The following is a 20,425-nucleotide window of genomic DNA, read 5'->3' as shown; positions in this document are numbered from 1 at the left end:
AGTGATTAATTACTGTGTTAGAAGATAACATTCCTATAGAGACTTGCTGGAAGTACAGATGCTGCCCATGCTTGATTAGACACTGCTTAAGGAACGCCGAGGCACACTGCTGCAGTCTATTATTTCTGGCTATTTTGGTATTGCTGTTATATTCATTTTACATAGCTTCAAATTCAGTGGAATCGATGGAGCCCATTTCCGTGAAACCCATCCTACCAAAACCAGAAACAGAAAAAAATAAGGCCATAAAATGTGTCTATGTATGTTCAATGTGTGAGAGCAAGAGCAAATGAAGGAGAAAGAGACAATGAATCATAGGGATACATGGTTCCTTTTGTAAAATGCTTTATGCTCTAGGGAGATGCTGTTCCTTGTAAACCTGTAAGAACACCAACCCATGTCAGCTAGTGAAAACTCTTAGGGCATTAAAGACAGACTCAACTTTGTCATTATCCAAGTTCTTCATCAGGACCAAAAGAAGCCTTGAGTATATACCTATCCATTCATTCAATACCCATGATGAGCACTTACTCTGGGCTCAGCACTGAGAAAACAGAAAAGAGTCTCGGTGTCTTGGGACATACAAGTCTAATAGGGAGAGGTCTTCTGAGGGGTGCCTGGGTGGCTCAGTCAGTTACACGGCCGACTCTTGGTTTTGGCTCAGGTCATGGTCTCAGAGTCATGAGACTGAGCCCCACGTTAGGGTCCCCGCACAGCAGGAGTCTGCTTGGGATTCTTTCTCCCTCTCCCTCTGTCCTTCCCTGCCACACGATCTCTCTCTCTCATCAAATAAACGAATAAATCTTTAAAAAAAGAAAAAAAGGAGAGGCCTTCTGAACCAAGATTGGAAGGACAGAATCATCCAATGCTACATATTTATGCTGCCTATTTCCTTTTATAATCCATCCAGAGTAAACAGCAATAGTAGCAGTATCTCTCCCAAGCGGTCACATTTCAGGTCACACCCACTGCCCTGGACATCAGTCCCAAATTCATCCATAAAAGGCACAGCTCAGTTGCCATTTAATTACTTCCTGAAGAAGCAGTGCTGGCACGCAGCCCACTGATGCTAACCTCAATACCGCCCAGTCAGCATTTCATTATCCAGGTGCTAGTTTTTTTAGGACGTGTTTGAGCCCCATACTGTCTGCCAAAACCTGTTAATTTACTTATTTCAGCTAAAAAAAAAAAAAAATCATTTAAAAAAGGATGATTGAATTTAAGAATTATATTCCTCTGAGAATTAGTAATGCTTTTCTGTATCCCTCAGGCCTCCGTGTTCTTAACTTCCCCTTGTCAATGTTATTATGAACAGACTAATTCAATAATGAGATCATTCCCCATAAGAGCGACCAAATAAATGCAGCATTCAGTCACACCTGGTTTCCCTAATCTGAGCAAAGAAGGCTTTCTACCACATTTAGCCTAAAATAGGGAATTTAATGAACATGCAACACACACACGCATGCACAAAGGAAGAATAAGACAGGGAAGGAGGACTGAGAAGCAGAGGAACAGCACAGCAGTGGAACAAATTCAGGGATAGATTGGAGAAGAAAAGTTAAAAATGAAGATAACATGGTTATAGGCATTCAAAACAAGGATCCTAGCATATATGTCTTGATAACTGTCATTGTAATGTAATATTTCATTATTTCCTGAAAGGCCTTAAAAATGGTTTCAAATTTTCTGGAACTTCTTGAGGAATCCAAAAATCAAATGAAATGACACAGAAGTACAAACGTTAGGCGGTAGAATTCCAGACGATTAAAAACAAATGACTTCCTGGCCATAAAGGAGTTTATGAAAAAATTCACCAAGGTACAAAGAGCAGTAAAACACTAAGATACCATAATCACTGTCTATCTTCTTCAAAACTGTTTTAGCTTTCACTGAGTACCAAAGGTCTGATGACTTAAGTAAGGTATACAGTGTTGAGACCGCATGAAGAGAGAATAAAACAACCCTTCAAATTCGCAAAAGTACATTATAAAGAAACATTAAAAATTGAGATCCGCAAACTAGGAAAGAGAAAGAGTGCACTTTAAAAGGACATGGAAGGACATGAAAGGTGAGCATGGTTGATGATGAGTAACCACTGTTCACACAATGAAAACAAGAAGAGGAGAAGGGATTTCAACCGGGAAAGAGAAGAGATGAGGAAAAGGTTCATGAAAACATATATTCAACACGTGATTTATGAAAGACAAAAAGGAAATAATCCTAATGGATTTGTAAATTTGCAAATGACTAAATAATACCTAACTTTTACCATGAAATATTTGTTCAGGTATTAAAAGTGGTACAGTGGACCCTTGAACAATGTGGGAAAGAAGGGGTGCCAACCTCCCACACAGTCACAGATCCGTGTATAATTTCTGACTCCCCCCAAAACTTCAGTATGAATAGCCTACTGATGGCCAGATGTCATACCGATAACATCAACAGTTGATGAACGCATTTTGTAGGTTATCTGTATTAAATACTGTTTTCTCACAAGAAAGTAAGCTAGAGAAAAGAAAATGTTATGAAGAAAATAAGGAAGAGAAAATACATTAATTGTAGTGTATGAAAAAAGTCTGCATTATGAATGGACCTGCATCGTTCAAACCCATGTTGTTCAAGGATCAACTGTCCTTTCAAGGGCTATCAGTGGCTTTGGGAAAAATAATGTTTTCAAGGGCTATCAGTGGCTTTGGGAAAAATAATGTTTTCAATGAAGGTTACTGATATGGAAAAATGCAATTAAACAAATATAAAATTGCATTAACATATTTCCAATTTTGTACAAAGAGAAATCATATGCAGGCATGGTATGAAAATTCACTTGTATCCCTGGCAGAGGCACAAGGCCAGGAGAAATTACACCAAATGTCATAGCCTCCAGATGAAAGGCTTAGGAGTCATGTTTACTGATTTTTTGTTTTAAATTTTATGTGACATATCTTATGCAATAAGCAAATATTACTTTTAGAATAAGGAAGTTACTGAAGTTTTGTAGTACAAAGAACTTAGGTTGGAGAACAGGAAAACTCTCTGCCTAAGGCAGGTTACACATCCAATAGAATCATAGAGAATTACCTTCTCTAAGACTGAGGAACATCTAATTGTTTCATTTTTTCTTAAATTAACTTTTCAAGTACCAAGAATCCATTTTTCTAAGGGATTTTGATAGGCAACGGGATCTTGACTTTGGTACAAGGGATCGAGCCCGGTCCTTCCTCCTACCTTGCAAAGTCCAGGTCTGCCTCCCGCGACATGGTGATGTTGGTCAAATTCTGCTGCAGGACAAAGATGTTCCTACACATCTTCTTGATGCCGGACTCACTGATGCGTCTGAAGTACTGGGCACCATTAATGAGGATGCAGGAGATCAGATGACCCAGGCCTGAGGGACCAGCACAGATCAGCAGGGGGTGGGGGTGGAGAAGAGAAGACAGATTAGTGCCACCTTGTGTGAACTTACATATGAATGTGCAAGGATGTCTGTCTTTAAATCCTCCACAGATTTAAACGATCAAAGAAGGAGTGGAGTGGTAGTTTTGGAGTACTTATACATCGTCCTAATAGCTACAAATGGAGAGGCTTTATGTAACATACCCACTGCACACCCCAAGCCACCATGTCAAGGGCTTAGAAAATAAGCCAGTTGGTTATAAACTAATGAAGAGCACTGGAACTCTTATTTTTCTGTAAAGAGGTACTGGAAGCAGAGGAGAACACATGCAAATACAATGATCTGTTTGGTTTCCTTTTCCTCCCACAAAAAAAGACAGGGGTGTATTTTTGGCTCAAACGTTGATTTGGAACCCAATAAGCAAAAATATGTCAGTAAGAAATGGATGCATGCCGGTCACCATTCTTCAAAGCTTCCCCTGGAACTCTAAAGCTAGTCTGGCTAGTCACAAGCACTCTACTATCTTCATGATTTCCCTCTTCTGAAGTCATAGAGCCTCCATGGTGATGGTTCAAAGCGGGCCTTCAGGATCCATGACTCCCTCTGTCTGCAGAATGAGTTCCCCTTGACGAGGACGAACGCAGAAAAGGGAGAGGAGGTACATTCTCTCCTGCCTCAGCTACACTTGTGCAGTTGCTTCCAGACTACAAACTCACCTGTACGTGCAACTACTTGAAAGGGAAGTAAAAGGCTTTTTACTCAAAGAAAAGGAAACACACACATGGAGTTTATATTTAAAGCCACTGATAGATGTGAAAAATCTCTGTAGGTTAAGTTTGCGTACGATTTTACTGAGCCCATAACTCCGGGTATAATTTTGTTCTGCCATGGTAAAATGGAATTTTCCTAAGCAGAGGCAACGGGGGGGGGGGTGCAGTGTTTGTAGAGAATAGTAAATAATAATAAATATATTAAATAAGTAAATTCAGGGGCGGCTGGGTGGCTCAGTCGGTTAAGTGTCCTACTCTTGATCTCAGCTCGGGCCTTGATCTCAGGGTTGAGTTCAAGCCCTGCATTGCATGGAGCCCACTCCCTGCCCAGCATGGAGCCCACTTACAAAAAAAAACGTAAATTCATATGATAAATACACATAACAAATTATAATAATAATTTTAAAAACCCAATAGAAGTTGTCTGTTTTATATTATTACTATACACTGGCAATTACTATACACAAATAATATCTGTGATAAGATGCTCCTCTTTGCCACACCAAAGAAGACTGAAACCCTCTCACCCCCACTCCCCACCCCTTGGGAAATTCTGTATTATGCCTTTTCAATTGAGGAGGAAATATCACAGAGAAATATCTAGAGCTTTTTTAAACAGAAGGTCTCCAATTTATGATTTCTTCATCTCTATTCTATGTTAGAGCATTATACCCATATTTCAAGAAGATGCTGTTATTCATCAGGATTGGATGTTAAGAAATGTCTGGGCAAAATGAGAGGGAAAATCTGGGAACTGTGAATATTGATACACAGGGCTTGGAAGAGTCATGGTCAAGAGCAAGGAGGAAACAGTGTAGTGAGTGAGGAGTGACTTCTCAGATGGGCACCATAGCTCTAAGCTCCAGAGGAGTGTTGTGGCCCTCAAATTCTCAGTGCTACGGAGAGAACACTTAACCTCTTAATCACTAACACTTTCTGGCTGAAGTCTTCTAGGAATAGTTCCTTTCAGAACATATCTCCATCTTTATGACATAATTTAATGGGAAAATAGGATTTTCAGTTTCTTGGTCCAAGTTTGCTGGGACATAACTGTTTCCTAAAGCAAGCAGTGGCCAAGCCTTTCTTTCCTATCTCCAGGTTCTACAGTCCTCTGCACAATGCACTTTCTTAACTGTTTTGAATAACATTGCTTTAATTCTAGAGACATCATAGATTCTTCTGGGACCCAGGACTATATACAAATAAACCAAAACAAGAAAGGAGGGAATATAGTTTGAAGTCCAAAAAGTACCACCCACGAGAGAAATTCAGCATGAAAAATTACTCGGTTGGCATTGCATGTTTAACCATGTTGAAGGTGAATGCCTTTATGCGGAAATGTCTTTTGTGCCCTTCCTTGCCAGCCTGCCCCATGGCATTAATGGAGCCAGCCTTCCTAAAATCTCTGCTGATCAGAGGTTTCTTTTCAGACAACAGCACATTCTTTGAGAGAAAACTTCCCCTTCCACTGATAATTTTAGTCAATGAGATCTTTATTTGGAGTCTTCTCATTGTATGTGTGCTTCTTTTCCTTTTATGAGCTTCTCTTGAGCTAACTCATGGTCCACTCTACATATTTACCCAACTCTCAGGAGCGGCGTGTCAGGGAGGCAGCCAGGCCGCCATCTGCCTTATGTTGGATGAAATCTTATCAACCAGAAGCAGATGGCAGCCAGACGGTTGTCTACCTAGCCATCCGCAGAGAGACTAGGTACTGCAGCTTTAATCCAAAAAGAGAAAAACCGAACCAAAACAAACCCCAAACAACTATAAGTTGTAAACTTCAGTAATAGGGAAAGATTAAAAAAAAAAAAAATCCTTCACCCCTTCTTCCTCCCCAAATCCTAGGGACACAGGCAAGGTCTGACCTTCAAATATATATTGGAACTTGTGCTGCTGAAGGCTGGCACTCATGGCCTCTTCAATGGCGCTGATGTCTTTGTTGAGCTTGACCACCAAAGGGTCATAATCCATACTTTCCACATTAGCCACGATGGCGTAGTTCCCCTCCTTTGCAAGGGGGATGAGATAGTGGAAACAGTGAACCCTGAAAAAAAGGCAAAGACGGAGAGGGCAGTTAGTAATACATTTTCCTGATGAAAACAATAATCCTGGGACAGATCGCCCAAATATTTAGGGCAGCAGTGGCTCTGTAAATATTTACGTCGTCCTCTGCTTGTTCACTGGAAAGCCATCTAACGAAGAAAGGAGGGATCTGGAGCAAGTTAGCTTCTGTGAGCCTCGCCTGCTTGGTCCAAACATCGGGGGTGAGGAATAAATGAGCTCTAACATCCCCTTCAAAGACCGGATTATATGCCCAGTGTGAAAAGCATTCTATCTTTCAACAGACACGGCTATAGCAGAAAGGTGAGGCAGAGGTCACAGAGCTCCAAAGAGTTGGCTCTGGAATGAGACCATTTTGGTTCCAGTTTCCAATTCCAACATCTGCTGGCTGCGTGGCTTTAGGCGAGTTACTTCATCTCTGTCTCAGTTTCCTTATCTGGGCACTTGGGATGACCACAACACTTACCTCTAAGGGGCTCTGAGGAGATACTGAACATCGAGCATGTGGCATAGATGCCCGGCACGGTGCAAGGGCACAGCCAGTGTTGGCTACCATCACTATGACTATAATTAATCTATTACTTCAGTAAAACACTACAATAAATTTACTTATTTATTTAAAAATAAATTTGTGCTGGGCCTTGGGAATGTGAGACATGATTTGTGCCCCGAAAGACTCCATAGCTTAGTGGGGTGGACCAAAAAAAAAAAAAAAGAAAGAAAAGACCGAAAGAGGGCAGTGTGTCACCACTCAGGAGCATGTGGTCCTCTGGTGAGAACCATGGAAGTCCGCCACTGGGGTGTCAGGAAAGGTTCACAACACAGGGTGACACTTAAGTACATAAGATGATCTGAATGAGCTTAAAGAAGGAGGTTCCCATGTTGACACTGCCTGAGTCATTCTGACCATGTACACTTCTTAGGTTCTTTTTGGTAGTTATTGGGAATTGCCAAAAAAGTCTGAGATGGGTAAGGATTGGCTACTCTATAACCTGGGTGTGAAGCTGTAACAAAAGCAAGTTTCAGTCCAAACAATTCTTCCACACATACAGCCATTTATAAAGAAACAAAACCAAAAACCAAAACCCTCCATCCATTGGCAGACCCAGTTCAAACAGGCTGACTATAAACTCAGTGAGGTAGACAGGAAGATGTTCAGAGTCAAAACTCTGTTACCCTTACAGTCTGTATCAGGTAATAGGAAATATTCCTAAACAAAAGGCTGCAAAAGCCTTGGGCATTATTGCTAATGAACTGTCTTCAGGCTTGACTACCATCTTTCTTTTTTAAAGTAAGGTTTATTGAGAAATAATTTATAAACAGTAAAATGCAACCTTCTCAGTGTATAGTTCTATGAGCTTTGACAAGTCTACGCAGCGGTATAATCACTGCTATAATCAAGTTGTAGAACCATATCATCTCCCCCAGAATTCCCTTGAGCCCCTTTGCAGTCAACCTCTACCCATACCCCAAGGATCTGGCAACCACTGATTCACAGACACTTCCTATACTTTAGTCTTGTCCAGAATGCCCTATAAATAGAATCATATAGTATGTGGCTTCTGGAGTTTGGCTTCTTTCACACTGCTTCAAGCATTTCTGCTTATTTGCCATCCATATACCTTTGTGTTCACAATTCTTGCCCAATATTTTTATTGGGTTGTTTCCTTATTATAAAATTTGAGATTTCTTTATATGTTCTGGATACAAGTTATTGATTAGATATACATTTTGCAAATATTTTCTCCTCCTCTTTGGCTTGTCTTTTCATCTTAGTGATGTCTTCTGAGGAATGGTTTTTAATTTTGATGAACTTCAGTTTATCATATTTCTTCTTTTTTTTTATCATATTTCTTCTTTTTTGGATGGTGTTTTTGGGGTCATATGTACGAAATCTTGGCCTAAATAACATCACAAAGATTTTTTTTTTTCCCTAAGTTTTCCCCTGGAAGTCTTACAGTTTTAGGTTTTATATTTAGATTAATTATCCATTTAAAAAAATTTTTTTAAAAAGATTTTATTTATTTATTTGACAGAGAGAAATCACAAGCAGGCTCCCCACTGAGTAGAGAGCCCGATGCGGGGCTCGATCCCAGGACCCTGAGATCATGACTGAGCCACCCAGGCGCCCTAATGATCCATTTTTTAATGTTTTTTTGGTAAGATTTTACTTATGTACTTGAGAGAGAGCATGTGCACAAGTGGGAAGTGGGAAGGGATAGACAGAGAGGGAGAAGAAGACACCTGGCTGAACAGGGAGCCCAACATGGGTCTCAATCCAGGACCCTGCGATCATGACCTGAAGGCAGATGCTTAACTGACTAAGCCACCCAGGTGCCCTGATTCATTCTGAGCCAAGTTTTGTATATGATTGTGTTATATTCTAACAACTTGCTTATGTGGGGGAAATCTAAAGATCTTGACTACTAGCTCATTTTCATTATGGGTGATCATCTAACAGCGACATCAATTAATGACAAATTTTGCCAATAAAAATTCATACTGGCATTCCGGTGCTCATTCGCAAGGTGTATACTGTTAATCAAGACACCAGTAATTGCGCTGGTTGTAGCCCCCTCTGGCATATGACCTTTCTAATATCATGAAAGCTGACCAATCCTGGAGTGGGATTCATGACAAGGGAAACTGATTACTACTGTGGTTGAAATTAAACTGAGTAGCTCTTAGCTGAAAATAAAATCACGCCATCAATGCTAAAGTATTTTTATAGTAAATTACACATGACGTAACTCCAGACAATGGGAAGACCTCGTACAAAGGCATGAGGGTATGAATGAAGGCCGGTTTTCAGGAATGACAAGTGGTTCCTTTTGGAACACACACATCACATGTGAAGACAGAGGCATGAGGTGCGCTTGGGGAGATGGGCAGGAGGCCAGTCATTATCAGCTTTGGAGGCCATCTATGAACTCTGGACTTTGAGAAGCCACAGGGGGCCTTAGGAGGATTTTGAGAGGTAAAATGATAAAATCATATGTGAGCTTTGGCACGATTGCTCTAGCACAGTATAAAGGGTGGACTGATGCTGAAGAATGGAAGCAACTGAAAGCAGAGAGACTACTGGGGATAGTCTCAGGAACTGGAGGCGAGAGCGTATCAGATCCTCAAGTGAGTGGCATGGAAGAGAAGTAAGACTACTTTAAGGTACTGTCTTCCTCTCCCCAAATGGTTAGAGATGAAAAAAGATATTAAAGTAGCCACTGGCAAATTTCAAATTCAAAAAGTGTTTCTTTTCATCAGAGTCTGGCATGCTGTTGCTGACCTTAAGATGACTTGGCATTAAGGGTTTCTACAAATATTGCTGATTATGTAGCAGGATGGGTAATTTTCAGAAAGTACACACTTCGGATCCCAATGGTAACAGGGGCTCACTGTGGAACCCACTTAGAGCCCTCCTGATGGGAAGAGAAATCAGCTGGTGACATTCCTGGCATCTTGGACTCAAATAGCAAATTAATTTTCTTCTTCTAAAGTTCAAATAGGGGGAAAAAAAGCCTCAACAATTTTTAATGGTCTCACCATTCCTTTCAGCTCTTGGGAGTGTCATTTGCCTTATGCTTCAAACTGTGGAAAGGGGCTCCTTTTTGGTTAAATGTGACCTAAGGGACCCGGGTAAAATGTTAAATGCTCTTTGGATGGGTCCTTCAACATGGAGCCTACTGGATTTGAGAACACCTTCTGGTTTGTACTTTAATGACATTACATAAAAATACGGGCTGCAAATATGGAGGTATTTTGGTGAATAAGATAAATTTTTGGCATCTGAAGTTGTTCTTGCTAGCGTTTCTCACTATTTTTTCCCCATTAATTTCTTTGTCTATTCTATCTGTGCTCTCCAGTGGCTTCACGGGTAGAAGTACCAGAGGCAGTACCTAACCAGCCACTTCTTCATTGCACCAGCCCCCGAGGGACAGGGCCTAACTTCTAACTCTGTGTTATGGTCGGATGGGAACAAAACGAACATTAGGAGATTATGGTGATAAGGATGATGCTGCCGTACAACCTCTGGAACTCTTGGCGCACACACAGCGGACTGCTGGGTGAAAACAGAGCCTTCAAACGACTTCATTTCCTTTAAAGAGCAACAGGTTTTGTATGGACAAACAGCACTTCTTTTGTCTGGGTTTGATTTCAAACCAGCTCATTCTCCAGAAGCATTCAGATTTTTATTGAGCACTTACTATGGGGGCAGGACTGTTCCAGGTTCTGGGGCCAGAGGAATAAAAACGGCACAGCTGACTCCCTCCTTCTAGGAGTCATCATCGTCCACTGTGGATACGGGGGAGCCCAGCACCCTCCTTACTTCAGCATTACCACAGTAGTGTACAGATGCTAGCAATGCACTTTGTTCATTTTGTATTATCAACCGTATGAACACGCACACACACACATGCTTGTTATTGTGACAGAGAATGAATGAAATCTGTCAATATTCATTTCCGGAGCCATCCACAGTACTCTCTGCCTAGCTTTACTTGTCATACTTCAAAAGGAACAAAGACAGTATGGAACATATTCAAAACAAAGCAACCTGAATGTTGAAACCATGTGATATGAGAAGGTAGGAGACATTAATTTAGAAACAATAAACATGTTTAGTGCTTTGAGCAAAAATCAAGGGAAGGAAATTCTGCATCCAGGACTCTCAAACTCAGTGCTTTTGTTATTCATTCGTACAATGACCTTTTTCTGTTTTTCAGCGATTGCTGAAGGAGATACAGCAATGGGTGTCATCACGATGAATGGTTTCTTGTCAAGTTAATAAATAATGACTAAGGTATGTTCAGCATTAAGAATAGTACCATCATGGCGTATGAAAATAAAGAGGGCAGAATAGAGGTTAAGGATTTAAAAGACTAACTCAAACATGTTGAAAAATCTCCCACTGGGAATTAACTACACTACAAGCGGCTAGTTCTGAACATGGAACACTTTGTGTTCCCAACACAATCGATAGCATAAATTCCAGGAGCTGTGATAGTAACTAATTTGATGTTCCCTTGCTTTTCTGTGCAACCCGGGTAACGGGGCTTCAGAATGTTACTGATTTTTGGTTTTGTTCCTGTCTATTACATTTATCTATTCATAGAAACCACCTGATTTATTTCACTGTCAGCTTGTAAGTAAACAGAAAACAAATCTAAAAATTATCACAAAACAAATCAGAAAACATAGAGGAAGGGCTTTTCTTCCTGGACAGCTGCATGTAAGGAATATGATCAGAAATGAGGTCGGGTAAAACATTTCAAACCTGCAATGCTGCTTCTCTTACTCCACTCGCAAGGTGTGGCATAATTAAGAAGTAAGCCATTGGACAAGATAATGAAGAATGAACAGAGCACAAGGAATACACAAGAAATGACATCCAGAATACATGATCAATTATGCTTTGCCTAAGCACACCTGAAAGATATCCAATTTCTAACTGGAGCCCAGACATATGAACCAAAATCCTATTTATGTTTTTAAAACCTCAACCTAGTAAAGACTCCAAATGAAACAAGAAAATGCTCTATGAACTTTAATAATGTCTCATGGTAATACAGAAGATGTGTTACTGTGCACTTTCTGATCTCGAATTTTCTGATCCTGAAGTTCCAGAAGGCCGTATCCACCAGGGGTCTGATATGGCTACCTAGAGGTCTAGTAGGTGCCTCTAACTAACCATCTCCCAGATGGAAGTCTTGATTTTCTCCCTCCTACAACCCTTCTCCTCCATCAGGCTTTCTCACCTCCGTTAATGGCCCTGGCACCCACAGAGTTACGCTGGGTCCAAAGGTACTGGTTTTCCTCGAGTCCTTTCTTTTGCTGCCACCAGCCCCTGCACCCCACCCAGGTGATCAACACATTTCAGCAGCTCTGCCTTTGGAACAGATCTCAAACCAACCCTTTTCATACCTCCTCTCTGCTGCTCTGGAGCTCATAACTGGTCTCAGCGCACGCTAGGCTTCCAATCCTACTCCTTCCTATAATCCCTTTTCCAAACGATAGCTGAAGTGCCCTTTTAAAAATGAAAATGAATGAATGAAGGAAGGAATGAATGAAGCTCTCTCCCTTGCTTAGAACCTTTCTATGTCTTCATGATGCCCTTAGAATGAAATCTGAGCTACTCACCTGGTCTACATGGCAGGATGACGTGCCAGGCTTCACGACCACACGTGGTCAGGCCCCAGCTGCCTCTTCTGATAGTCTCACACTCCTCCTCACTTCCTTGTTCCCAGTGTTCTACACACCCTGACCCTTCTCCACTCCTCAACACTGCCAAGCTTGATTATCTTGGGACCTCTTGGTCTGAGCTTCCCTTCTCCTAGGTCTTTACACACGTGGTTCCTTCTTGTTACTATGTCACATTTTCTTTGGCCACACTATCTAAAAAACACTATCTAAAAGCCAATACCTCTTTGTAGTCAAGCCCAGCTACGCTCTGCCATGTCCAGAATGAAAACTAGCCACGTGCGGCTATCGAGCACTTGAGATGTGACCAATCTGAATTTCAATGTGCTCTAAGTGTAAAACATGCAGATTTGGAAAGACTTCGTACACAGAAAAATGTAAACTAGCTCATCCATAATTCTGACATTAGTTATATGCTGAAATAATATTTTGGATACACTGGGTTAGACAAAATATATCATAATTTATGTGTTTCCTTCTACTTTTTCAAATGTGACTCTTAGAAAATTTCAATGATCTATGTGGTTCAAACATATGGCTCACTTTGTAGTTGTATCAGCACTGCTTGATTCCATTATGGTATTTTGTTAGTTGCACTTATGTGAAATTATCTTTCTTTGTTCGTTCATAGGCTGTTTCCCCCATTAGAATGTAGCTCCACGAGAGCAGGGCTCTTGAGCGATTTTTTTTCTTTGCTATATCCCAATTCCTAGCACACCGCCTGGCACAGAGGGCACTTAGTAAATGTTTATTGAATGAACAAATGATTGAAGACAGTCTTTTCTTTCTACCATTTCCACAGGTGTGATAAGAGAGCCCACCAACACTAAGAATGTTCTACACCGCAAGGGAAGGAACAAGAATCCAAAATTACGGCATCTTTGAAATGCTTATCCTGAATTATGATTTAACGTAACCTCTTCTTAGGTCTCAAGTTCTTGAAGGACGGCTCTTGCATCTGTATACTCCCTTACCGATTAGCCGAGCACATTCGTGAAAAAGTGACAATAAAGTCACCATAATCACAAAGCTACCACATTCTGAGCATTTATTTTGTGGCAGGTATTGTAGTAATTATTATTTCATTTACAAAGTTTGTAGGCTAGGAATTATTGTTTTACTTTTATGATGAGAAAACAGGATCAAGAAAGGTGCATTAACTGACTTTAAGATGGCCTAACTAGCTGGTAGAGACATTTAAATCTAGAACATTCTGATGTCACAGGCCACGCAGACTCTGAATCACCATATTTACGATACAGCATGTGCTTAAAACTTTTACAGTGATTAACACTAGAAATCACATTCAGTGTAAAAAAATTAAAAAGGACATCAGTAGTAAGAACCAAAAGTGACAGTGATATGCTCCAGAAAGACGCAAGCAATAGGTGACGCGCGGCGCACTTCAGCTGCGGTCTTGGGCTTGCCTGCGTCATACCTGACTTCCAGATGCAGCATCAGCAAGCAGCGGTCAGCCATATCCTGGAAAGATCTGGCAAGTTCACTCAGCGTCTGCATGATCTGCTCTGACACTGGGGGCAGATCCATGGTCACGTGGCTCTCCTGAGCCGGAGACAGCACTGAAAGGAGAAGAAAACACCAGTCACGGCACTGTGTGCCTGGAGATCTGCTGGAAATGACATCTTACTTTGCTGTTCATCATGTTTTTACCAATTTGACTAATGTTGGTGTGGGCAGCAGTCAACATCCAAGACACAACAGGCTGTTTCTGTACTTGATTCAACACTGGCTGTCTTCAACCCATTCACAGATTACTAGAGCAGAACCTTGGCGTTGGAAATGGCCTGAGCAGGCATCCGGCCCAACCATGTGGTCGAGGCCTGTGTCTCTTGCACATGTTCTAGTGATTGCTGGGCGTCTGCTTACGTACTCCGATGGGTGTGAACGAAAACTCAGTACCTTTTAAGGCAGCCTACTCCATCTCGATCTACTGACATCTGTTGCCATTAACTTCTAATCATGGGCTCTGATTCTAGAACTTGGCAACCATTCTCATATGTGTTGGCACTTCAAGTATTCAAGACACCACATCTTTGGCTTCCTTCAAGTCTTCCCTTTTTCTAGGCTAACTAACCCCAGTGTTTCAGCTATTCTTCATATAATCAGAGTGAATTGTTTCTTAATTCTCTTAATTTGCCAACAAAACCATTCCAATTGTTCTGGACAACATTTGAAATGTGGCACTTGGGACCAAACATAATAAATACCATAGAGTAGGGGCGCCTGGGTGCCTCACTGGGTTGAGTGTCTGCCTTCGGCTCAGGTCATGGTCTCAGGGTCCTGAGCTAGGTCCTGCCTAGCTCTCTGCCTACTTGTGATCTGTCTCTCAAATAAATAAATAAAATCTTAAAAAAAATACCATAGAGTAGATCTGTCCTTTCTAAAGAGAATGATTAGTTCCCTTGTTCTAGATGCTATGCTGAAGCCATCTGCTATGCCAAGAAGATGAAATCTTCTTGGGTGGGGGGTAGGAAGAGTGTGCTGTATTCTGCTTTATTTCATATACAGCCTACAGTCAGCTAAAAGCCCCAAAAGGTCTTTTTGGAAAATTTGGTAGAGTTACCTTACCTTCTGTATCTCTATCAAGTAATTAATAAATTATTTATGGTACTTGGACACTTTTTTAAGGAAAATATTGAACAGCAAAAATGCAAACTATATTTATATCTAGACTTCTATTGCATATCCAGTTCCCCACAACTTCTCAAAGATCACCAACAACGAATTTGGCAATTTCATTCAAAAGTTCTTTTAGTATTCGAGAGTTTCCAAGACAGGTTTTGAATCCTGTTTCCACTACTCACTTATTATGTGACCAAGAGCTAAATACTTAAATTATGTCTGCCTCAGTTTCTCACTGTAAAATGGAGATAATACCACCTACAGCATGGGGTTTTGGGGAGCATTAAATGGGTTAATGTGGGTAAAACACATATAATAATAGTATATCAACCTCACTTAATATTAATATAAATAATAAGCAATTGTTATTATTCTTTAGCATGTGATTTGGCCAGGTTAAGAGTTTTAAGCTTAACTATAGTGACAAGCTACTTAAAAGATAATTCCCTTGAGATTCCATTATCAGTATTTTTTGCTTTTCCACCTGAAAATCCTTCTGTCAGAGGATGCAGTGTCTTTTGGAGGAAGGGCACTTGGGGCCTGTGAGATCTGGCAAAGCATCACTGACAGGCTCAGGAGGGGTTCCCCTTATAGGGTAGAGAGTCACAGGTGGCTGTGGCAGGGTCTACAGCCACAGGCTGTCAGAACTGCATCTGTTTTTGGACTTTGCTATGCCCAGAGAAGGGCCCAGAAAGACAGCCCAGCCTCATAGGGCCAAGTTCTCTGGGAAACCAGACTTGAATAAATTCAGGTATTATGGCAAAGATTAAACAAAAAATGAATTTAGGCCAAGGGAACGGATCTGTAAGGAAGAATGAAATGTAACGATGTAGATTTCAAATTCCTACCAGCCTTGGCATCACTCAAGAGGCTCACTAACTCCACCCACAGGAGAGTGGCTACGGCACGGCAGCCCCTCTCCATGGTGAACACTGCCCAGCCTGTAGGACTGCAAGACGAGATCACCGCCTTCGTAATTTTTTCATCCAGCAGGCCACATGAAAGCAACTATAAGGAACACTAGTCTAATATTTCAAAGCATGTTAGGGCTTTGAACCCTTGGACTCTGCTGCTGAGTGACACAGACTGTCGATTGAGAGCTCTTTATGTGCCACGATGGGGGCAGAAATCAGACCCCAAAGAGATCAGACTCGTGGCTTAAGGTCCAAAGTTATATCAATCTCCTAACTCCATCAAAGACATTTTGGACAAATTCCACCAAGAAGAAAAATCCAAGTAGATGAAATTAATGGAAGATAAACAGTCAAGATAAAACTTGGAATGAGAGAGGTAAAAGGAGTTTAGAAAAGCAGCACGTTGCTCATTTCACTGGACTGTTATTTACAACAAAAATGTAACTTTAGTAAAGCGACATGAAGCCTCATGCCCAGAGTTCTATAGAACTCCTGTGAGTTCCTGAGGGCTCCCTGAAACTTACAGAGTTTTCTTAACAAGAAGGAATATACAGAGCAAAAAAATGCTGAGCATGGCAAACAGATACAACACAAAACAGTGAACTCTCTCTTAAATGTCAAATGGAAACCTACAAAAAAGCAAAGCTGACAGAAGAGTCTGGGGATACAGTTGAGATAGGAGGTTACTGGACACACACCTGATACATCCTTTTAGAGGCCATGTGGTGGTTTATCTTAGGGATTGCTCTTCATATCAGCAAAGCCCACATATATTGGACTTTAAAAATATCAGTACTTGGGGTGCCTGGGTGGCTCAGTAGGTTAAGCCCCTGCCTTTGGCTCAGGTCATGATCTCGGGGTCCTGGGATCTAGCCCCAAATCAGGCTCTCTGCTCAGCAGGATCCTGCTTCCCCCTCTCTTTCTGCCTACCTCTTTGCCTACCTGCAATTTCTCTGTCAAACAAATAAATAAAAATCTTCTAAAAAATATTAGAACTTGATCATTTTATTAAGATATACACTTTGAGTTGTTCTGCTAATACTAGGGATGGGTCCCATCAAATCATTCATAATATCCTGCTCCTCCTATAGCCACTGTATAAAAGCAGGCATCTTGGAGACTCTCAGCTAACTAATCGTGGCAGTAGAACTGTGGCTTTCTGTACTAAATTGATCAGTTTATAGGAGGATGATGAAGCTTGCTCTCCAGGGCAGGCACTCCCTGTTAGGTAAACCAAGGCACATTTCCAATTCTCCCTTGTTCACACAGCTATAGACTCCAGAAAGCTGAATGTTCACATTTTCAGCCTTGCTCATAGCAAGAGGAGGCCACGTGTCCCTGTCTGCCCAATGACCTTTAATATAGATTCTTCTGTGGCAACTTGATCTAACCCTGGCTAATTCTGCAACTCATCTTTTTTTTTTTTTTTTTAAGATTTTATTTATTTATTTGACAGAAAGAGATCACAAGTAGGCAGAGAGGCAGGCAGAGAGGAGGAGGAAGCAGGCTCCCCGCTGAGCAGAGAGCCCGATGTGGGACTCGATCCCAGGGCCCTGAGACCATGACCTGAGCGGAAGGCAGCGGCTTAACCCATTGAGCCACCCAGGCGCCCCTGCAACTCATCTTTTGACAGAAAAACGAAAGTATGGATTGTTGCCCCTAAAACTCTCTGGATTTTAATCTCAAAAATGTCTTCAATGTCACTTGTCCATCTTTCCCTAGTGTTTGGCTAGCTCCTTTTCCCCTTCTCAGCAACTTTTCCCAACTCATGTTGCTTTGTCCTTCCTACTCTCTTGTCACTCCTCTTTTTTTTTTTTTTTTTTACCTTTTTTAAAGATTTTATTTATTTATTTGACAGACATAGAGAGATAGATCACAAGTAGGCAGAGAGGCAGGCAGAGAGAGAGGGGGAAGCAGGCTCCCTGCCAAGCAGAGAGCCTGATGTTGGGCTCGATCCCAGGACCCTGAGATCAAGACCTGAGCCGAAGGCAGAGGCTTTAACCCACTGAGCCACCCAGGCACCCCTTGTCACTCCTCTCTTAAGAACGTCAGATTCTCATTAAGAATTCAAAGGAATCATCAACACTTGCTCTCTCTGTGGTCTTGCCTGTTAACTCTTCTACATGCCATAATCCTTCTGCCTCTACCTCCTTAGTACAGCATTATCTCATCATCACCAATGATCTCTTAATTGCCAAAACATTGGGTGCTTTACGGTTCTAACCTCAGAAAGGCCCTCTGCTATGTTCAACATTGATTGGCCACTTTCCTTTTAAAATTCCATTTTCTTTTGGCTTAGCTGGCACCCTGCTCCTCTGGGTGTCCGATAGCGGACATTGTTTTCATCATTTCCTTCCCTGGATCCTCTTCCTTTAGCCCACCCATAAGTGCTGGGGTTCCCAGGACTTTTTTCTCTGTTGGTCTCCCTTACTTATCATTCTCTATGTTCTCCATGAGTGAGCTCATCCATTTTCATGGCTTTTGCTCTTATCGAGGGATTGAGGACTCCTAAACTTCATTTGAGCAACTGTGCAAGCTAGCCTTACCTATATATCCCACCGGCATCTCAAATGCAATGTCTTCCAAACAAAACTCATTCTCTATCTTCAGCATCTGCTCTTTATCCTCAATTCCCTCTGCCTCAGTGGTGTAGCAATCTAGAAATCTCAGCTGCAAGCTTGAAAGTAATTTTTGAGCCTCTTTTCTCCCTCACTCTCCCCGGCAAAGACTAATTTCTGCCAATTTCATTTCCTAAACATCTCTTAATATCTTTTGTCTTTTCTGTACCTGCTGTGACTTTCTCGGTTCTGTCCGCATCTTTGCCATGAACTACTACTATAGGAGGAGGCCTCACGCCTGGCCCCTACCTTGATTCAATCCTCCATGTTTAGCTCATTAAATGAGTTAGAGAAGCAGTTATTCCTCAAAAACACAAATGAGACTTTGTCAATTTCTTGTAAAAATAACATCAGTGTTTCCCATTGCTTATGTGTTGACGTCCAAGCTCCTGAGCAAGGCTTTCCATTATTTTTGGTTTCTGTCCAACACTTCAGTTTTTCACCATTTCCCTAACTCCCATTTTCTCCTTCCTCTCCAACTTCTCTCCTTTCCCATCCTGGCCCATTAATCTGACACCTTCTTAAAGCAGATTCCCTAAACATATCCTGCTGTTTCAGGATTCTGTGCCTTGGATGGTTCTTAACCCTCTTTCTAAACTATTCATGCTTTCTGGCTCAGAAAGTGTTTCCTGATTCTCCAGACTGGGTCATTGGCTCCTCTGTTCACCCCCCCTCCCCACCCCATAATTCTATTACAGTAGTTACCATATACCATTGACATCTGTTTATCAGTATGTCTTCCTAGAGATCATTAACTCCTTCACAGCAGAGATTATCTATATATCTATATCTGTCTATATCTGTTGGGAGGCATACAGGAGCTCAATCGATGCTTTTTTATTAAACAGAACAAATATTTTAATTGACCAATGTGCCAGGACAAATAACTCACATAATAACAGATTGGTGAAAATCAGGAGAGAGAAGGCACAGCTTGCCATTTACAACTGTAACTTTTCCCTTAGTTTCTTGAGTATATTCTGGGGACAGAGTGGGTATATGAAAGTAATTCATGCTAGCTGGTTTCCTGGGCTGTTCAGGAATCCTGCAGAAGTGCAGTCTAAAGGAATTCTGGTCAATCCCTACAGCCCAAGCACATCCCTATAAATGGTGTTGCCTTTAGAAGTCACTTTAATTTCATGAGTCTGCCTTGTGGCAGCCAAGCCTTGGGGGTCCTCTCTTTTCCACAGACATAAAATCCCTGGCATATCAAATAACCAGTATCTTTCAAGGGAAGCCAGTGTACTGTCATGGAGAAGCAATCAGCCTAGGACATTAGGATGTCTCAAGTGGTTCCACATCCTAATATTAACCAGACTGAAATGTGTTTAAGTCTTAAAATTAGTTGAAATTGGACTCATTCAGACCCAGAAGAGCATCTGTTTTCAAGGATGCAGCTGCTACACTTTCAATGGCAACTTACTGTGACTTCTTTAATTGATTCATAGGAGGATGCCCTTGTGCATCTGTAACATTATCTAAAATTGTTACAATGTTAGCTTAGACTGGTATCAGCTGTCATCAAAGTGATAAATTGAAAAGGAAAAGCTGGTTATTGCGGCAAGAAAAGAAAGGTTAACTGTGAATCCAAACTTTTTAGAAGATGGAAAAAAGACAATGAAGAATGATCCCATGAGATTTTCTCACTTGAAAACATTTTAGAAGATCACATTTTGGTACAATCATTATTTCTGACTCCTCTTGCTATTTGTACAGAGAAATGATAGACACCACATAACGATGTCTGCTTGAACCTGGGATACATTTATTTAATTTCCAATCTTCAGTTTTCGTATTTAGAAAATCGAGGTAATCGTATCTTCC

General features: G+C 41.2%; 1 protein-coding gene across 1 annotated transcript in view; it reads right to left on the bottom strand.

The window, feature by feature from the left end:
* EXOC4 (exocyst complex component 4) overlaps positions 1-20,425 on the bottom strand; it is a 730,059-nt gene that overhangs the window by 55,695 nt on the left and 653,939 nt on the right. The window contains exons 15-17 of the mRNA XM_059171891.1: positions 13,865-14,006; positions 6,036-6,214; positions 3,229-3,388 (exon numbers count right to left, since the gene is read on the bottom strand). Coding sequence (XP_059027874.1) covers positions 3,229-3,388; positions 6,036-6,214; positions 13,865-14,006 — 481 coding nt within the window. The remainder of the gene's footprint in view (positions 1-3,228; positions 3,389-6,035; positions 6,215-13,864; positions 14,007-20,425) is intronic.

This window comes from Mustela lutreola, chromosome 4 (assembly GCF_030435805.1).
Source record: "Mustela lutreola isolate mMusLut2 chromosome 4, mMusLut2.pri, whole genome shotgun sequence".
NCBI lineage: Eukaryota > Metazoa > Chordata > Mammalia > Carnivora > Mustelidae > Mustela > Mustela lutreola.
The sequence above is the reverse complement of the archived record's forward strand: the minus strand, read 5'-3'. Positions and strand labels throughout refer to the sequence as shown.